The sequence below is a fragment of the Montipora capricornis genome, chromosome 6, assembly GCF_036669925.1.
Source record: "Montipora capricornis isolate CH-2021 chromosome 6, ASM3666992v2, whole genome shotgun sequence".
NCBI lineage: Eukaryota > Metazoa > Cnidaria > Anthozoa > Scleractinia > Acroporidae > Montipora > Montipora capricornis.
In genome coordinates, this window is record NC_090888.1 from 27842891 (window position 1) to 27862890 (window position 20000).

Consider the following 20000-nt stretch of genomic DNA (forward strand, 5'->3'; position numbering starts at 1 on the left):
AAAAAGCTTTTATTGTACATAAAGGTAATTGGTCATCGATATGTCAGGAAAATAGGAATGACATTGATTTCAAATACGTACCCAGATTTGTCAGCATCAAGATCAGCTGAAAAAGAGGGAAAAGAATCACAGCTTATAATATGACAAGAAAGGCAGGAAGTATCCACACTGGAAATTCAATCTATTTGTCTGGGTATGACTACCGGTACTACAATCACAAATCAGTGCTCACCTATCATTTCTTCGATAGATTCTCTTGAAATCTTAAATCCTAGAGCTCTCATTGCCTTCCTGAGCTCCCTTGCATCGATTGACCTGATTAAACACACAGAGAATGGTGATTGGTGATTAGTGTCTTGAGCTTTTGATGTGAATAGCCAATCTGAGACAAGGCTCTGCTTCCATTGTTTCTTCTGGCTTCACCCCGTCAACAACATAACAATCACATCATTTTTTTCTCATTCAGTGAGCGAGCGCAATTCTGCAATCCAAATGGCTCTGGGAGTAGGACAGAGTTTTCTACCTTGCCTGCCAACCTGGGCAGAATCCTAACCCTCACTAGAGGTTGCGTGAGCTTGGGTGATGTGTCAGTGTTAGGACCAAAAATAAGTTTGTTGAAGCCTGTTAAATGTTTTTAAAAGTAAACAGTGCTACTTTAAAAATTGATAAAACATTAATATTGTGAACAGAATCAACCGATCATTGTGGTATTGCCTCATATTTCTCTTTTGATAATAAGCATCACAGGCCAGCCTTAAGCAATGTTTCCCAGCCAGCACATCTTTTTAGAAAAAATTAAAATAAACATGTCAGGTTATTCACCGGCCTCGGTCCGTATAGGGAGCACAGAATTTCCCTATATGGACTGACCAAGGCCGGTGAATAACATACATTGTATACATATTTTCATTTTGAAAAGTAATCTTGTGACAGACTAAAAATTAGTATTCCAGGGGGTAAGTGATCAATACTATTTCAGAGTTGCCAGAAGGTTTTGCAGCTGATGACTGGATTGAAAAGTTGACAAGGGGTAATTAACATGAGGAACTGCAATATCTGCAAAGAAGTGGAGAAGTAAGGCAGCCAATTCAGAGATCAGATTCACAAGGTGACGTTTGCAGGGACTTTGTTGTCCTCTTGTATTGTTATAACTATTATAAATTCATAGGTTTGTCAGGTTGGTTTTTGAGCAGATCAGGGAAAACTGGAGTACCCAGAGAAAAACCTCCCACTGAGGCGAGTGCTCTCACCACTGTGCCATCCCTGCACTCCAAATTAACTCTAGTAAAACTTTTTTTTTCGCAGTTACTATCATGTTCAATTCCTGCCAAGTCTCAAGAAATTACACCGTATCAGCATCCAACTTCTGTAAGGAATAGTATGCAAAAAAATGAAGGCAAACAAGGTAATGAGTTTAAATTTTGCATATTACTGGTCAGTGATAGTCATCCAATTACTGGTAACAGTGTTTCAGAGAAGCTAAAATTGTTTTAAAAATAAACAAACTCAGATTCAACACACACTTCTTCAATTTCCCAAGATCCTATTCAGTGTTCTGTAATTACATACAGTAGTCAACAATAGAAATTGATTTCATACACTGTAGGTTGTGTATTGTTTATTACTTGAAACTTGGCATTGATTTTATGAAAATTTATAAATGACCAAAACACAGAGAAGTAACAGTTGACAATAGGCAACAGCCTTTTGACCGATTCATCCTTGAAGCGGCCTCATTGATGAGTTCATTCATCTGGAGTGAAACAGAGTAAAAATAACCAATAAATCTCATTCTCAAGATTGAAAGCGTTAATTTATGTTCTAAAATCTCCATTCATTTTAGTGACAGTAAAGGACACTAACCCACTCTTGTCTGTGTCAAAAACATCAAACACCAGCTTTAGATCTCTAATTTCCTGTGGTGTAAGTTGCTCATATGCTCTTGATGTGACTTTTCCTTTCATGAACTTCCTCTTGTTTTGCATTTCTGCATCAAATAAGGCTTGTGACAGCTGCACACAAATAAATAAATAAATAAATAAATAAATAAAAACAGGATACTTCATGGAATTCTACATATTTCGCAGAAAATCCCAAATTTAGGGCTACAGTTCCATTAGGCAAAAGTTACACTGCAATACATGTATATTATGCCACTGCATTTTGCAACCCTTTGCCATGTAAAACATCCAAAATATTTACCTTATCTTACTTAAGGCTATCACAGACTGTCTATATTTCACCAATACAGTGCAGATGCCTTTTCCCTTGTTTGAGAGGTGAATAGTGCTTAATCAACTGCACTATCCAGAAGATATACATGTAATGTTAAACCTCTATTAAGCAGCCACCTATTAAAAGGCCACCCCTATTAGCTGGCCAGTAATCAAAGTCTTGATGAGGGCTTTTCTATTGTTTTTACCTCTATTAAGCGGCCACTATCCATTTTCCCATGGGTAACCATTTAATAGGGTTTGGACTGTACTATCAAAATAAGTTAAGGGATCTGTTGGATATAAAATTAATTGCTATCCATATGAATGCCTTTTTACACCGACGTGGGTATAACATAGTAGATACAATACAATCTAACTGAAAGAGTCTATAGTTCATGTAATAATTTACTTGTTGGTTGTCTATCTGTTGTGGCACTTTTCACGCTGTCTTTCATAGTCCTCTTTTATTCTTATGTTAATTTTCTGGTAGAATTCAGGAGTCTCCACTCACAGGAGTCTGACCACTCATCTATGGTATGTTGGATTAAGTAATAAAATTAAAATTTAATTATTGCTTTCCACTGGATAAATTCTCTTTCCAAAGGATATAATCATCCATCTTCCACCAACAGGGACCTGATGTTTATAAGCCACTAGCCACGAAGTTTGTCTAAACTGGTCAGGATTTCTAATAAGCAACCGAAATCTTACTTATGACTGTCCTTGACTGGCTGCACTTGTAACAGCTTGTAAATAGCCAATTGTTTGTTACTTGATTCTTAAAGTTTTTACCTGTTCTGCTGTGTGTATCAATGGCCCTGAAAAGTACCGGTAAGGAGCGGACAATAGCTGTTACATACATATACATACACATAATACATCTCATGTAATAAATGCACACTCCACTTCCAATTTCCTGCCAGCCCTATCTAAAACTCTATCTGTAGGGTCCCAGGAAGTGAACGTCATCCTTGTGGCTCTAATTCTACTTTTGAAACAGTTTGATGAATGCAAAATCATTGATTTACGACATGTCGTAATTTGTCTTTTTTGCTTATGAGTCTTACCCTTTCTCTCGAAGAATGACCGCCCCGGCTACCGCCTGCGACACTCAAACTTTCTGAAGCCATTTGCTGAACCATCGTTCGGTTAGGAATGCTTCCAAACTGCACTGACGCCACATTGTCTTGATTGGTCTTGCTGGATTTTTTTTTCGCTTTCTTCTTGCCCGTTTTCTTCGGCATAATGAAAGTTAGAAGTCCACTTCAAACTATGTTTTACGCTTCTTAACGACTACCGACCGCCATGTTGTTTACCTTGACTTCAAGTATAATCAGCTTTGCGTGACGCGACAAGGAAAACTTGCCGTTTGCTTGCTAATTTGTAGGATTTTTTCTTTCCCTATGAACACATTTGAAAAAAATAGGATTAGGAAAACAATGTTTACAAAACAGACAATGTTTACAAAACAAATTTAAGAAAAACATAATATTAACAGCTCTTTAAGGAAAATGGAGGAATTAAGATGCGCGGTATAAGATCAGAGCATGCTCTGTTTATCATTTCATAGATAGTTTACACTGTCGCGCAACAAAAGATAAATTTAATTCGAAATCGTCAAGAATTTAGGATGTTGTAGGAAGCATTTCTTTTAGCCTCCTCTCCAGTTCTCAGGTCTGCGCAGTACATCGTTTCTGAGTGATTTGTCGAGGTTTTCCACGCGGGAGAGGACAAAACGCGGAGCCCTACTCCATGGAGTATTCTATGGAGTACCCAAATGGAGTACCCTAAAAATACTATTTCGAATGAGTACTGTTGATGAACGTGCAAGCAGCATCTGAAATAGTGCTTACTATTTCAGATGCTGCTTACACGTGCATCAACAGTACTCCATGGAGTAGGGCTCCGCGTTTTGTCCTCTCCCGTTCCACGCAACTAACTTTATTGAGTTTTGTTTGGTGACGCCATGTGGTTACCAACATGGCAGCCGGGAAATCAACGACAACGTCTGGAGTTCACTTTACGATGAAAAATCTTACTTTTCGCTCATGAGATAATATACATGTGTATGAACACATCTCCTAATGAACTTGAAAGGCTCAAACTGCTGAGATTCATAGGGATAGACATTTTATTTGAACCCAACGGCTCTGTATTATGGTATCACGCAAGGTGACAATGACGTCACGGAACTAGAAACTTGAAAAAAAAATCATTTCTAGGTCATCTTCAACCTCCTTTAGATAAAAATTTAGAAGACCTTGCGATTTTGATGTATGAATTTGATAACGTCACTGTGAAAACCATCGATTGTTTTTTCCTTCTCTTGAGTGGAGTCCACTGTTGAATAGTAGTAGTAGTAGTAGCAGAGATTCCTTTCGTGGGCGTCCTTTTCAACGCCTTTGAGGACTTCGGAAGGCTTTTCAGCTCTTTGACTAGAACAACCATTTCAGGATCCTCCAATTCCCTGTCGTCGGACCAGATCCCTTTACTGAATACATCTGTAAAACACTAAAACAAGAACACACCTCGTGTGAGTAAATGGATCCACACCGCCCTCAATTGCGCGGGCTATTACAAAGCACACACATAAAGAGGCCAAAGTTGGCTAAAATTATGGACACAAGCGCGTAATTTGCGAGAGAGCAGCGAAAGCGGGATCCAAGTTATTAACATCGCCTAAATGGCTTACATTGCCTAAATGGCTTTTGCATAGATAATTAGTAACAACAAAGCGCGCGAACATGCCATAGCAACAAATGGCAACAGAGATTCCTTCCCTCTACAAAATCGGCCAATTAGCTTATTCTAAGTGAGTAACGTGGTGATGCACAATGCAAGAAAATATGGAAAACAGGAATAAATAATTCAGATAAACTTCAGCCGTAATGCTAAAATTCTAAACGCTGGGCAGCCAACAAAAACAGACTGCCTCGTGTTGTATAGGATGGCTTGCCCTGGGCCTTCCAACAAGAGATCTTTTATCCTTGGTAGCGGCACAACCTCTTACACGACTGGGCGCTATCCCTAGACTTGCAGCTTACGCTGAGCCGGCCATATTCTCCACACTAAAAAACGAAATCAATAAGAAGCCGTCGAGATATTGCCATTATACATTGCAGCCTTTGATATCGTGATATCGTAAAATGAACCTATCGGTAAAAAAGGGGTATAGGCCTATTATCACTAACTATTAGCAGCTGTAAATTGAACACTTTTAAAACTATAAATAAAAAGCAAATAAGTAGCAGAAAATAAAAGATGAGCAAAGACAAAAAATTAAGTGAAGTTGTCGTTCTTAGCGTTCGACCTGAAGGAAGAACCACTACAATGAACACCCTATTTATATCAAATAGCTCGTATGCAAATACGAGTACCATCAATTCATCGGGGACATGAATTGTGCTGGAATGCACGAACAGATTCTTAACGAAACGTGCGGAAAACAAATATCTGCTAAACTGCGTACCGCAGATATTTTTATATTTCCGTTGCTATCACTTCATCCAACAATTCACTTAACTCGAATTTAGCTAGGCTGAAGTATCTCAGTACCGCAAGTATTTACCACAAGCTTTTCCGCCTTTGTTGCTGTTAGTTTTGGGATCACGTTTGTGTAACTTTTCGAGCTCTTTGAGCAGCCATAGTTGTATTTGGCACCGAAAGATAACTCTCGAAAGTACTTTACTCACAGTACTCAGGCGAACCTTGTAAGTTTTTGGGACGTTCACTTATAAGATTAGTTTAGGTGCCACGTCCGGGGCACGTAATCATACACCCAGGCTGTCACCTCATGGTCCTTTATTCTTCAAAGGAAATGTATTAATTAACCAATCACAGCTCAGCAAGAGCATATTTAATTAAACGTCAGTTCTTAGTAGCTTGAGAGACAGTTGGCTGCCGGCAACGGCAGTGCTGAAGTTCCATGCCAGAATAAAGAAGTTAAAACGCTGAAGCTGTGTGTACAAAATCTGTCCCTCATACGGAGCCCATTAAGTGCCATAAAATTGCTCTTTTCATTTCAAATCTCCTTCGAAGTTTTACCTGCGTTTTGACTTTTTTCCTGACTTTTTGCTCGACTTTTTTCTCGACTTTTTGCGGAAGGCCGCTGACCCCTACCTACCTGGGTTGAAAATAAAGATCCCTTAGGGCCGATTTACACGGTACGACTTTGTCGCATGCAACAACGGCTTACGACAGGCCCACGACATGATTTACGATTGTTGTGTACGTCAGAAAAAATGTCGTAGCATTTTAAAACATGTTTTAAAACGCTGTGACAATCGTAAGTCATTTCGTAGGCCTGTCGTGAGCTTGTCGCATGCGACAAAATCGTATCGTGTAAATCGGCCCTAAGACCCCCTTAGACCCTAAGACTCGAAAACGAAGAAAGTAATCCAAAACCCTCAATTTGGCAAAACCCAGGCCTGACTAGGCCTAAAGTTGAGTTTTAGGCCTAGGGTTAGCCAAAAACTTCGTAGGAGATTTGAAATTAATAGATGAATTTAATCGCACTTAATGCAATAATAGTCATCCTATATTGAATTTATTTTTTTATTCTTTTCTCTAAAAAATAAATGAATAATAATCACACTAATAATAACTATAATACTCCCATTCAGTCTCTGATTTTTCCCCACAAATGTTCAAATCATTAATAATTAGTTTCCTCAAACGATAATCTTTATTATATACACCTCTTCTATATCCCCACACTTCACATGCCTTTGGCGTCCACACAATGTTTTAATGCATATTCATGTCATGTTTCCTTTTAGTCGAAGTACTTACTTTGCCTTTGTTTCAGAAGATTTCTCACAAGAAAACCGAGAGCTATATAAAATCGCGTCCATTTTGAAGCGCTGACTCTCGCTACTACCTTGAGCTCGTTCGGGAGGTTTTAGACACTCGAGATAGTCGAATCAATAAAGTGTGATAAGAAGCTGGAATTTTGGTTTTCCAAAAGCTAAATATATTTGTAATTTAAGTAGTTATTGGATATAGCATTAGTATAATTACGTAGGCGATTAATGAGAATTCTCTGCGCTGATTGGTGGTACTTAAGGTGATTACGAGATAATTAGCAAAGCGTTTTTTTTTTCAAAATGGCCGCAGGCCGTGTCCTCGAGGCGAGTGTTCTCACCACTGCGTCATCCTTGCACCCTACTTCAATAATTGAACTGGTTTGAAAAAAAAAACAAACTGGTTTGAGAAAATTTAAACCAAAAATCAAATTAAACCACAACAAATATACTATAAAACAATTACTAACCTCATTGCTCGGTGAATATCGGTGAATAAAAACCTTGACTCTTCGTCTCGGTTTTTATTCACCGATATTCAACTCGCCTTCGGCGAATAAATGTTAAGCCCTGGTCAAACGGACTTGCAAGTAGACGCAAGTTCACAACTTGCGTCTACTTGCGACTCCGTTTGGCCAGGCCTTGCGTGCACTTGCGTTGACTTGCGATGACTTGCGCTCACTTTGGTCGAGATCAAATTTTCCCGCAAGTCGACGCAAGTTTTTCACCGTTTGACCACCCAACCCAAGTCAAAGCAAGTTGATTGACCAATCACACACACAAAAAAAAAGTTTGTTTTTTGCGACTTGCGTGTACTTTCGAGGGAACTTGCGAGTCCGTTTGGCCACCCAACGCAAGTCTCTACGCAGGTTCAACTTGTGGCTACTTGCGACTTCTTGCGAGTCCGTTTGACCAGGGCTTTAATCGTCAAATACACAAAACAAGCTTGTTTGTCTTTGATTTAAATTTCATATCCTACAGTTTTCGAGTTATCCCCGGGGTTTTCCGTCATTTTTTAAACTAACGGCAAAGAAAAACTGAAAACGAAAAGTTTCTCGCAATCCATAATACAAACGCAAAACCACTTGCGGATGAATATTGAAAAGCAAGGGTCCTAAATTGCAACAAAATCAGTCCTCTTTTTCAAATTTTGTTTGCTCTATTTTAGTTAAAGTAAATTCAGGGTCAATTGAATTCTTAGCATGTAATTAGAAGCAATGTCTCAACGAAACTACGTAAATTTGCAACTAGTTACCTTAAAAAAAAAGATTGATTATATACTTTACTTGCACAACAGACAGGATTCAGTAAACTAAAATATTTTCGCTATTGGGTTTTTTCAGCATTTTTCCTTTATTTAGCATGGGAAATCATCTCTAGCGAACCATCCACTCAGTCTTTTTGCTTATTGATTGTTTCTTTAAAAGAAAAAATACATTAGTGTTTCTGAAATGCGATTGACTACGGGTAAGGCTGAGTTTACGATGCATCAGAAGAACACTTCAGAAGTCTCTTTAGGCCTTCACGGTAGTTTCTGCAAAACGCGAAACAGATGCAAGGATTGACGCCGCAATATGAGATTAAAACCATCCAGGAAGAAAACAAGTATGGGGAGAATCCACATGGAAATGTGCCATAGAGATACATAAGAGCTATAATAGCGAAGGGCAATTTACAAAAAAATAACCCCAACACGATAGCTATGGCCAACTTCAACACGTTTTTGTTTTGTTGCCTGCGTTTTATTTTAGCATCAGTCGATTGGTCGCCTGGAAGCATTTGTGACTTGAGCTTAATAAGAATGATGGAGTATATTAAGATTAAAAAAATGAATGGAGTGAACAAAAAAACACTTTGATAGACAAGAAAAATGTCAGCAGATGATGCGGATTGTCCAAAGGCTTTTTCCCACTTTAAAACACAGAATTCTTCTCCTCCGTTTTCCTGAAGGTTATAGCCAAGCAGTAATGGCATTTGTACTACCATCGCTACGATCCATGAGGCGATAATAAAAAAAGGACACTGTTTTGAAGTGATCGATGGGGAACGGAGAGGACACACCACAGCTCCAAATCTACCCACTGCTATCAGAATCAGGCTCTGGACGGACACAGTGTAGGAGACGTCAAATAAAAATGGAATTAGCTTACACAAGCCATTGCCGAGGACACCACTGACAAACCAGGAGTATCCATACAACTCTGTAATTTCCATGGGAATGAAGATAAGCGGAACAAACAGGTCAGACATGGCCATATTGACTATGAGAATGTTGATTGGTTTCCTTAAAGTTTTCGTTTTGTAAACAATTATTCCTATACAGGAATTTCCGAGCAGCGAAACAACTAATATAAGGCAGTAAGCGAGCGTTGCTCCAATCTTGGACGCAGTCACTGTGGGATACCACTCGAAGTAGCAGTTCGCGGATCCGTTTATTGTTGTAGTCATGTTCACTGGCATTTGTTCTCAGTTGTTCTCATCAAGCGTCTGAACCTTCTCGTTTTTCCACATGAAGGCGTTGTTTTATTTATGATAAAAGTGAAATGTCATCTTGGCTTTTGACTTGTCATGCTGAGGGAAATTGGTGACAAAGTTCCGCCCATAACTCGATGTTGCGGTGAATTAAAGGCGGTTATGAGGTGTGTCAGCTTCTTCTTATATTATCATGCATCGTGCTGATAACGTCAAAGTTGGGATCACAACCGCATTAGTAGCTAGTTTTGTTGTTGCATGACTGTGAGGGACAAGACGTTTTATTGGAACGTAGCTTAATTATAACAGCGAGGAGTGTACAGGTGCAAATAAATTAGTTTTGCCCTTGTCATGTGTCTTGATAACACTGACGAAACGGTAAAAATTATCGAAGGGAAAGATGGTAATTCATTTACACAAAATGAAAAGAGAAGGAAAGCCTTGGGTAATGTCTACTTACCTTGTTTTATTAAAATTTCCTTGTGTCTGACCTCTTGAGATGATTAATAGTGTCTTGCTAACCATCATTTCAATAAAGTTCAACAATAAAGTTCGGTTCAATAAAATTTCTGATTACTGATTTTGAGGCTGGGGTGACTTCTTTAAGCTAAAAGAATCACAGGCAGCCGAGAATCGGAGGGTAAAAGTTTATAAGGATTTTTATGGGAATCTCGATAACAAACTGAAAAAGATATTTACGTGCAAAAGTTCTCAAAAAAAAGCCATACTTTATTTTCGTGGTGACTTTCTTGCTTTTTCTGTGGTTATTTGCCTAATTGAATGCGATTTAAGCGACTTCTCAAATTCCCGGGTTGTCACTCGTACCTAAATAAAGGAAAAGCTGGAAAGTAATTTCTTGTTTACCTCACATCTCGCTGATAAATAAGGGGGGTTCTGATGTCACTTTGTCGCTCATTTTCCAGTCCACCTGTCGCCTGTTTGGCTAGAGATAATTGTCGCTGTCGCTTTTTCGCTGCAATACAAATGTTTCCTAAACGTGCTTCATTTTTGCGTCCTGTAATTTTGTTTAATTTGTGTCGATAATCAAATGGTGACGAGTGAAAGTATATAATAAAGGGCTCGGGAAATTATTTGATTTTGGACAAAACGCGGGAGAAATTATTCCCTAATTTCACTTGTAGACCATTTGATTGGACAAATTACGTTCATAAGACGCCATTTTGCCACTGTAGAAAAAGTTGCCATGGCAACATCGTATTCACATGTGAAATCATAAATTAACGCTGAAATGTCGCGCCAAAAATAACGAGTAATTTGACACCCACGTTATTAAAAGAGTAAGCGCCCCTAAAAACTTCCTTGTTTTTAATAGAAGATCAACCACTTTAGTTTCTAATGACTCCAATGGCTAGATAGCCTCCCACGCAGACTCTCTTAAGGATTCATCACGCGTTCCTCCGCCAGGGACGTCTGCTGAAACGAGCCACACATTCCTTTCTCTTTGCTAAGAAACTGTCATCTGGAAATCGCGTGCGGGGTTACTTACGAACCGATAGGTGCTGTGTAGATCTCCCCTGGGAGTGTCAATGCGTCAACTTCTTCTCCCTCAGAAGCATTAATTTTGTTTCCTCGGTGGGTTATGCATTTGCAGTCTCGCGAGTCAAAATGTGAGTGCTTAGTAAGGGTATGGTGTCGTTTCATCTACTGGTAAAATTGCATGAAGGCGCCGTGGAAATATATAAATACGAATACAAATATTAAAGTACTGCGGGTTTATTTGAACTGCACGAGAACCATTACCTTCAAGCGCAATTAACACCACTAGGATAGTAGCGAACAGAAAGCTTGAAAAAAATCCATTACGCTTAACCTTGAAATTTTCACGCTGTTTTCGGCGATGATCGTCTCTAACAATTCATTTAATGTTTTTGTGTTACGACCGATCGTTCGTACTCAGTGTTTCTTCGATTTGAAAGATAAAGCAAACCTTAAATCAGTTTAATCGAAGGACTACAAAAAATGGGGTTATTCAAACGAAACAGCGCGGAAAGAAATGTAAATATGATATCAAGCCCAAGCGAACACCACAAATAGGTTTGAATCGCACGGGAACAAAATGTTTCAACCATACGAATTCTACCGTACTCAATCTGTGAAGGGCGGCAAACATTTAAGCCAAAGCATGAAATTTATATGCTCCAGTTTCTTTTTGATAAGAATTTAAGTCCCAATACACGAAGCCTATCTTCTTGCAATTTTGTCAGGGTCTAAAGTGCACTTCCAGAATCTGGAAGTCCGTTGTGATTGGTCTACGTAAATTCCGGCTCGTGGGGGAGCATTCTCGTTCCCAGAGCTGCGATCCTTTAGGCCAGCGCCGCAGATCGAGAGCTCTGGCTGGTTCCAATTCAACAGTAGCTAACAGTCCGCGATTCACGGACTTCTGGTCGTTCTGCGCAATCTCGATTTTTTTTTTCAAAATAGCGGACCAAGCCAAATCGATCTTTTCCACGACGCGTTAAAGTGCCCCCGTGATCAAAAAACCACTTCCTTTTTTCCTTCAGATTTTGAAAGTGTGTTTGCTTAACACCTGACTGGCAAAATTGTGAGCTTTGATTTTTATCCAAAGGCCGTTTACTTTGAGTGTAAGTTTTGGATTTCACGGTCCGCCATTACTCACGTTCAAAACTGACCCATTGGACCTCAGACGGTTGGATCCAGGGAAAAGTGACGTCAGAGGCTCACTAGCTTAAAATTTCAGCGTGTGAACGCAGCTTATTATAGATGCAAAGCGTGAGTTTAAAAGTCTGAAAGCCCATAACCCCCGTGCTGCATATTAATTCTGCGGCGTACACACGTATTGCATTCTTAAACGAGTGAGCCTTTGACATCATTTTCTCCTCGATCCAGCTCTCTCAAGAACATAGTGTTAGTAATGGCGGACCATTAAATAGGAAAATTACAGTTAAAATGAAGGGGTGTCTTTTTGAAATCAAGGCTTAAAACGTGGGTCACTTAGTGTTTTGTTAACATAGTTTTGAAATCCAAAGAAAAATATGAATTGATTTTTTGGTCACAGGGGCACTTTAAATCATGGAATGGAAATTCTAGATTTAAGCGACGAACCCAGGCTCTCTCTCTTTTCCTCCCAGAGCCTGGGAACGAGGTTGTTAAGTGACACCGCATTGAAGGAAAAGAAGTACGAGCGTTTGAAGCTATCTGCGTTAAATGCCATCCGATCGTGGAAATCGTTCATCGTTGCAGCATCACCGAAGACCAGATTCGGCCGAACGATTATCCATAGGTAGTTGCCTTCGAGAAGAAAGGGAATTTGTTAAAGGAAATGGCTTCAAACAAATATTGAGTCATTATTTCTGAAGAACAAGCTCTGTCTTCTCACTTCAGATTTTATGATTGACGAGTCAGAGGAGATTTAGAGTCATGCTGGCTTGGCCGGTCATTTCGCTGTAGAAGTAACAAAGTGGAAATTTGTCGCTTTGGCGAAATTAAAAATGAATTGTCGCTGTCGCAAATGATCGATTTTTTCCCGTCAGGTTCTGTCGGCGTTCGGCGTTCTAGAACAAGATTGTCGCTACATTTTTTGCAATTTTGGAGCGATTTCGCTTGTCGCCAAAAACCCTTGGAAGGCCTCATAAAATCACATTTCTCCGGCATCAGTCACGCTCAAACTCCGGCGATGGCCACACGGATAAATTTACTTCTCTTTGACCTAGTTTCAAGGTCCAGCAAATATCCATTGCTGAGAAACAACGATAAATATTCAAATATTGAAAACCCTCTGAGCCTCGCTTATAAAGAATTTGGAGACGGCTATCGAGGCTCAAGTAGACGGTTGACCAGCCGTGTCCAAATTCGTTGCAAGCGATCTTCGAAGGATTTTCAATATTCTAATATTTATCGCTGTTTCTCAGCAATGAATATTTGCTGGACATTGAAACTTGGTCAAAGAGAATTTATCCGTGTGGCCATCGCTGGAGTTTGAGCGTGACTGATGCCGGGGAAGTGTGATTTTATCGGGGAGATGAGAGATAAGCTAAAAATTACTTTCCAGCCTTTCCTTTTTGGCTGCGAGTGACAACCCGGGAAGTTGAGAAGTCGCTTAAATCGTATTCAGTCAAGCAAATAACCACAGAAGAAGCGAGAAAGTCACCACGAAAATAAAATACGGCTTTTTTATTGAGAACTTTTGCGTGTAAATATCTTTTTCAGTTTGTTATCGAGATTCCCATAATAATCCTTATAATTGTTTACTCTCCGAGTCTGGGCCGCCTGTGAAAGAATAAGCTTTTGCCACTTCCAAAATACACGCTGTCATAGTGAAGGTCCGTTTCTGTAATAAATGTGTGCAGAAAAGTAGGAAGCCATGAGTCGCGAACCTCCTATTTTGTTGGCACAGATTAGTGCTGATCTAAAATGCCGGCCCTTTGAGCTGAGAATGTTAAGTGAATGTAAAATAACAGGATGGCGAAGAGTAACTAGGTCTTATAGCTTTTGTTGATGACCCAGAAACGAGTACTTTTACTGTACGTTTTATCCAGTTGTATTACTTTAAGGGAGACGCTTCAAGTTAGTAAGTATCCTATGAACTTAAAATCAGCCAGAGTAAGCGCCACTTGTCGGCTATTGTTTTCCTAGTTGGGATTTTCCCGCGGAGGCGTAAGATTCCAATTTGCTATCAAACGCTTGATTTTGTCTCTTCGAAACTATTTTACATTTATACCTTTATTTTGAATTTTCTTAACAGTTCGGACGAGATCAATTTGTCTCTGACTCTGGTCAGCAGGTAGGACGAGATCTACCCACCTGCCTCAGATTGTTCCACGTAGTTTAGAGGCAAAGTCGTACGCTGAATTTCTGTGTTCACCTTTCAAAAAAATGGCGAGGGGATCCACAAATAATTATTCTTGGCGATATTCCAATATTACCAGGATCACGTTACTTTTGCGCCTTCTAGATGACAGCTAGGAACTGTCATTTAAGTTACTGTGATGGTCCTTCGCAGTTCATAATATTTGTCTTTCTTATGTTTCGTAATCATGATATCTTTTACAAACAAGACACGTTCATGTAGGATGCTGACAGTTTTCGCGGGTTCTAGGCCCAGCTGACTTTGGTCAGCAGGTAGGACGACCCACCTGCCTCAGCTTGTTCCACGTAGTTTAGAGGCAAAGTCGTACGCTGAATTTCTGTGTTCATCTTTCAAAAAAATGGTGAGGGGATCCACAAATAATTATTCTCGGCGATATATTACCAGGATCACGTTACTTTTGCGTTTTCTATATGACAGCTAGGAACTGTCATTTAATTTTACTGTGATGGTCCTTCGCAGTTCATAATCATAATTTGTCTTTCTTATGTTTCGTAATCATGATATCTTTTACAAAAAGACACGTTCATGTAGGATGCTGACAGTTTTCGCGGGTTCTAGCCCCAGCCAGATCAACACTCAGGATTTTAAACTGATAACTGAGGAGAAAGTGCTGTCTTTAAGCTTTGTAATTTCATCTGCAAGTGGTTAGACTTTCAAGTGCTCTCGGATAAGGAATGTAAAGAGTAGGCCCCTTGTAAAATATATATTTTATATGTTCATTAGTTCCCTGTGGGAAGAAAAAAAATCCGCACTCTATTCGAGAAGAGTAGGGGATGAAGTCCCCGGTGTTGTGGCTGCCCTGTTCTCCTCAGCAGAAGTGGCCTGCTTGGCAGTGTAAAATGGCTTATGGTGTATGAGGACACCTAAGCAGAAACAGCCATAAGTCAAAAAGGGACTTTGCCGAGTTCTGCAACATGTAGATGTATCTGTAGAAATATATGTTGGTCGTTATAAAGGTGATTATATTGAAACCGATTTCGGTCTATGCTTTTGACTCATACACGAAGCTGCAGATGCAGCTTGTGATTTAGAATATGTCGATTTTCTTTTATATCCGCGAAATATGAGCCAAAGTGTTTTTCACTTTTCATTACCAATACTTTGTGTCAAATTGATTAGTGTTTTCATCCCTTATAGCGTTGTTCACTAATAATAAAATAAAAAAAACCTTTGTCACATGAGCCCCACGGATGGATTCAGACAAACATTTTGATCTGCTAAATGGAAACGTACGAGTGAGCCGATGGCGAAGGAAAAAAGAAGAAAACTTATAAATCTGTGGAAATGGTTTCTTAAAAGGAGGCAAATTGGTTAGTACCAAACACTGCATCTGGTTGTAAATCGGACTCACAATCCAGATCCCGCTTGAGATGATCTGGATGGCAGTTGAGGAACATAGAGGGAGAGATGAATGTTTTATATTTGTTATCATTTTATGAGGATGACTTGATCAGCTGCAGACGAAACTAAAAGAGGAAGAAAATGACTATTTCAACAAATAAACAGAACTAATATTTTACTTTTTCCCATAGCGATAATCATCGTTACGTCACCTATTGCCATTAATGTGAAACCAGAGATCTATTAGCTGTCGAAACAAAGGATTCTTTTGTTCTGTGGTTGGGAAAATTTATACAACAAAAGACTTGTTAATGAACAGTGAAGTCTCCTATATATATCTTGTACACAAGCAACAACTGAATGGAATAACAATAGCTTACTAAACTGATTCTTCAACCCCTAATGGTCAAGACTAAAGTGTACTCAAATGCGAGGGAAGTTCAAAATTCCGGTTGCTGCACTGGTGGCAAATTTGGATATTCGGAAATAAAAGGTAATTATAATTTTTTTCCGAAGGGGGAGGGTAAGGATTTCATTTGGCTCGACATGAACGGCCACGCAAGGGGTAGGTAGTCGGTAAACCGAATGTCACTGGGCTTGAAGTTTACGTGAAAGATGGGAAACTTTTATTGACTGGGTAAGGCATTCATTCAATTGACTTGTATATCCTTGCACATGCACCAATTCACCACAAAGAAATGAGTCAAAACTTCAAAGAACCTAATAAGTAAAGCATCTCTTGTCGCATCTATTTTTATTTGAATACAAAAGGATTCTTCTACCGAAGAAGTCCATGCCAGTTGTTTCAGGGCCTAGTTCGCGGATATTATTTTGCAGTTTGTTTTACGATTAACAGTGAAAAACTCGAATCATCAGAAAGATTAAGGCCCCGTCCTTACTATAGCTAATGAGTTTTCAAAAGTAGTCGTTTTCATCTTTGCGAAAAAGAAATCAAATATTTTCATCCACACTATAGTTTTCATGTCGTTCTCACCTATCGACACTCCAACGCTCAACAACGATGTAAACAACTTTTGTCAAAAATTTCCCACGCTTTTCAAGTCATCGTTTTCAAAAAGTCTTCGTTTTCAAATATCCACATTCATGCGTTTTCAAACGTTTTCAACGCGCTGACGTCATCGTTTTCAAAAGTCTCCGTTTTCACCCATCCACACTTCAGCCGGAGCGTTCTCAAGTCAACAAAGGGCGCGTTCTACAAGTAAAAGTTGTTTCCACTTCAATGACAACGCACGGTGACGAACGGACTGAATGTTACACTTCTGCACACAATGCGAATTACTCTTCTTTTTCGGTGAGTTTTCGTTTAGCTTTTCTTTTTTAACAGCGAATTATACACTCAAAAACTTTGAAATGCACGTAATATATGAAGTCAAGAATACCAAGCTATAATTCATCCCCTGGGTACCCCAGAGTGAAAATGAACCTGCTTAGCAAATTTCCTTACTCCTCTCCCACAAAGTGCAACTTAATTTTCATACGGACGATTTTCCGACAATAACTACCTTATCATCACAGAGATTTGTCATTTTATTTAGGGAAAAAAAAACAAAAGTCTTTTTAGCGCACGCGGAGCACCATTGTTAAGAAAATACGGTAACCAATCGATGCGAGAAATCTTGGTTTTATAGCCATGATGTCATCAACCGTCCGTACATACGTACGTACGTCCGTCCGTACGTCCAGCCCCCCATGTATGCCAATGTGACCAGTATGATGCTAGTTTACAGCATACGTCTTTGATATTGGATATCCATCTTTTGATCAATTAAGACTTGTCAAAACGAGGTATCCACTGACCAGTATCACGTGACCATTTAGGCAATAAATTTTTGTATAGAAGAAAGCAAAGAAAATGATTTCATTATTAAAGCAGCAACCGGAAACATCAAAACGCGGACAATTCGAAACCTTTTATTTTCACTAACCCTACAGGCAGTAAGAATAAACAACCAGGGAGCTCCGCTTTTAGACTTGGCTAAATCTATATATTATTTGTTTTCATTGTTCTGAGGAGTTCGATACAGAACAGTGACATTCATGATACAAATCAGTTATTCGGATCAGTAATGATTTGTTTATAATTGTTCAACTTAACGATGTGCTTAGAAAATGACGATCCCTTTCAAGTGAGAAGGCTTTGGCTCAATGTTTTAATTGGGCCAAAAGCTGGGGAGGCAACCTAGAAGTCCAAGTCCAATGTGGCACTCCATTCAAATGAGCGGCAAATGGAAACTTTTTTTCGACAATGAGTTACAAAATTACGGTTGTACTGCTATTTTCAAAGGCAATCTTTAAAAAGAAGATTTACCCAAAATTAAAGGATTATGGGATGTCTTTATAAAAGAAATTTTGCAAATTTGGTCTGAGACCAGTTATAAAGATAACTTAAATTCTATTGAACACTTCCTCTCAATGAGCTTGTGGCATAATTCTCAAATAGGAATTGGAAACAGGCCAGTGTACGATAAAGAATGGTATGTTAAAGGTATTTCAAAGGTTTCACATCTAATGAAGGATGCAAACACTTTCCTTTCTTTTTATGAATTCACTGAACGATACAGCGTTAAAACAAACTTTCTCAGTTTCAATGGTTTGATTTTTTCTTTAAAATCTCTCAGGGAGAGATGTAAAGTTAGTGTGCATATTAGGGACAGCAGTTATCAAAGCTTCGTTGAAACTTTATTAAAGGCCAAAAAGCCCAATAGAATAGCATACAAGAAACTGATTACTGTGAAACAACAACGTCCAGCTCAAAGTCAAGAAAAATGGGCGCTGGACTGCCATCTGAAAACTTGTGAAGACGCTGATTGGAAATCGGAGTTTAAAAGATGTTAGAGATTCCCCATTTCAGAGATTCCCTATTTTAGTAATTCCTCCTTTTAGAGATCCCCATTTTCGAGATTTCCCCTTTTAAGGATCCCCCATTTCAGTAATTCCCCCTTTTAGAGATTCCCCATTTTAGATGTTCCCCCTTTTAGTGATTCCCCCTTTTAGAGATTCCCCATCTTAGAGATTTCCCCTTTTAGAGATTCCCCATTTTAGTAATTCCCCTTTTAGAGATTCCCTCTTTAGAGATTCCCCTTTTAGAGATTTCCTATTTTAGTAATTCCCCCTTATAAAGATTCCCTATTTTGGAGATTCCCCGTTCTCCGCCTTCATTTCCGATTCCCCATTCTCTCTTTTAGAACTAGCCAAAGTGGAATAAAGTGCATCAGTAAAACTCTTGACCTTGAACTGGGAAAATTTTTTGCTGGTTTCTAATTTTAGCGTGATTCCTATTCGCTGGCTATAGACAGATGACTCTGAAATGGCTTTTTTCCTTTCTTATGCGGTTCAAGAAAAATTGATTGCCAAGCTGGTGAATTCGAAAGTAAATTTCACTCGAAAAACCGATATCGCACTCATCGCTTCGTGATTCATGCGATATCGGTTTTTAGTGTGAAATGTACCGTAGAATTCACTAGTTAGGCAATGAGTTTTTCTATAGAGAAAGCAAAGAAAATGATTTACTTAATCAAAAACATTGATTTTGACTTGATGTTTCGTATGCTACAACATACGTCTTCAAAAGTGACGGTTGAACAAATTCAAATATGATATATATAAAATCAAGAAGACTGCTAACTAGAGAGAATAAGATAAAATGATAGTAAGACAAATAGCAGTGAAAACTGACCGTTTAATAAAGCCAGTCTTCACTGCCAACGTGTTTGTTTAACGCTGGTTTACGGTCACGTATGAAAAAATAATGCAAATCAGAGCAAGGTAGGCCAAGCTCGCGTCACTACAGACAACCGTTGAGAATTTAAACGCGTTGTAAGACTTTGTATGGGAAATAAAATACAGTCGATTATGAAGCCTAAAAATTGCTCAATTTAACGTTCATTCAATAAAATGAATTCCTTTTGGAGTTTATTTCACAGTTTCGGGAAGTCCGTGTTTTCAATGTTCTAGGACGAAGTCAAGGCTGCACACTAAGATTTCGACCGTTGTCAGCTCAGAGGCGGTTTGCAACTCGAAAATCCATTCCAGCCAAGATTTTTTCACGCAACGCTAAAGCCACATCATTTGCGAACCTCCATGAATGTTTCGTAGTCAAAAATCCCCACGCACTTGGCTGGAAATGAGCATTTTCTGCTTCGATTAATTCCACGATAGCTGATGAATTTAACTGCTACTGATCGCCGCACGAGACACGGAGCTTGGGTCCGAGGTCAAATTAACTCCACCCGATGAGGTACAGTCATTACAACACTTACCCCATCCCCACAGCGGCTTCTCGTAACAGCTCCAAAAGGC

At 39.1% G+C, this 20000-nt stretch overlaps 2 protein-coding genes across 2 annotated transcripts in view; both read right to left on the reverse strand.

Annotated features, from left to right (window-relative positions):
- LOC138051898 (uncharacterized) overlaps positions 1 to 3581 on the reverse strand; it is an 8471-nt gene extending 4890 nt beyond the window's left edge. The window contains exons 1-4 of the mRNA XM_068898193.1: positions 3284 to 3581; positions 1864 to 2012; positions 233 to 315; positions 82 to 106 (exon numbers count right to left, since the gene is read on the reverse strand). Coding sequence (XP_068754294.1) covers positions 82 to 106; positions 233 to 315; positions 1864 to 2012; positions 3284 to 3460 — 434 coding nt within the window. The 5' untranslated portion in view covers positions 3461 to 3581. The remainder of the gene's footprint in view (positions 1 to 81; positions 107 to 232; positions 316 to 1863; positions 2013 to 3283) is intronic.
- Positions 3582 to 7499: 3918 nt separating this feature from the next.
- On the reverse strand, positions 7500 to 10035 carry LOC138050412 (QRFP-like peptide receptor). Its single transcript, XM_068896743.1, has one exon. The coding sequence runs from the start codon at positions 9476 to 9478 to the stop codon at positions 8498 to 8500; it is 981 nt and encodes a 326-aa protein (XP_068752844.1). The 5' UTR covers positions 9479 to 10035; the 3' UTR covers positions 7500 to 8497.
- Positions 10036 to 20000: the final 9965 nt, after the last annotated feature.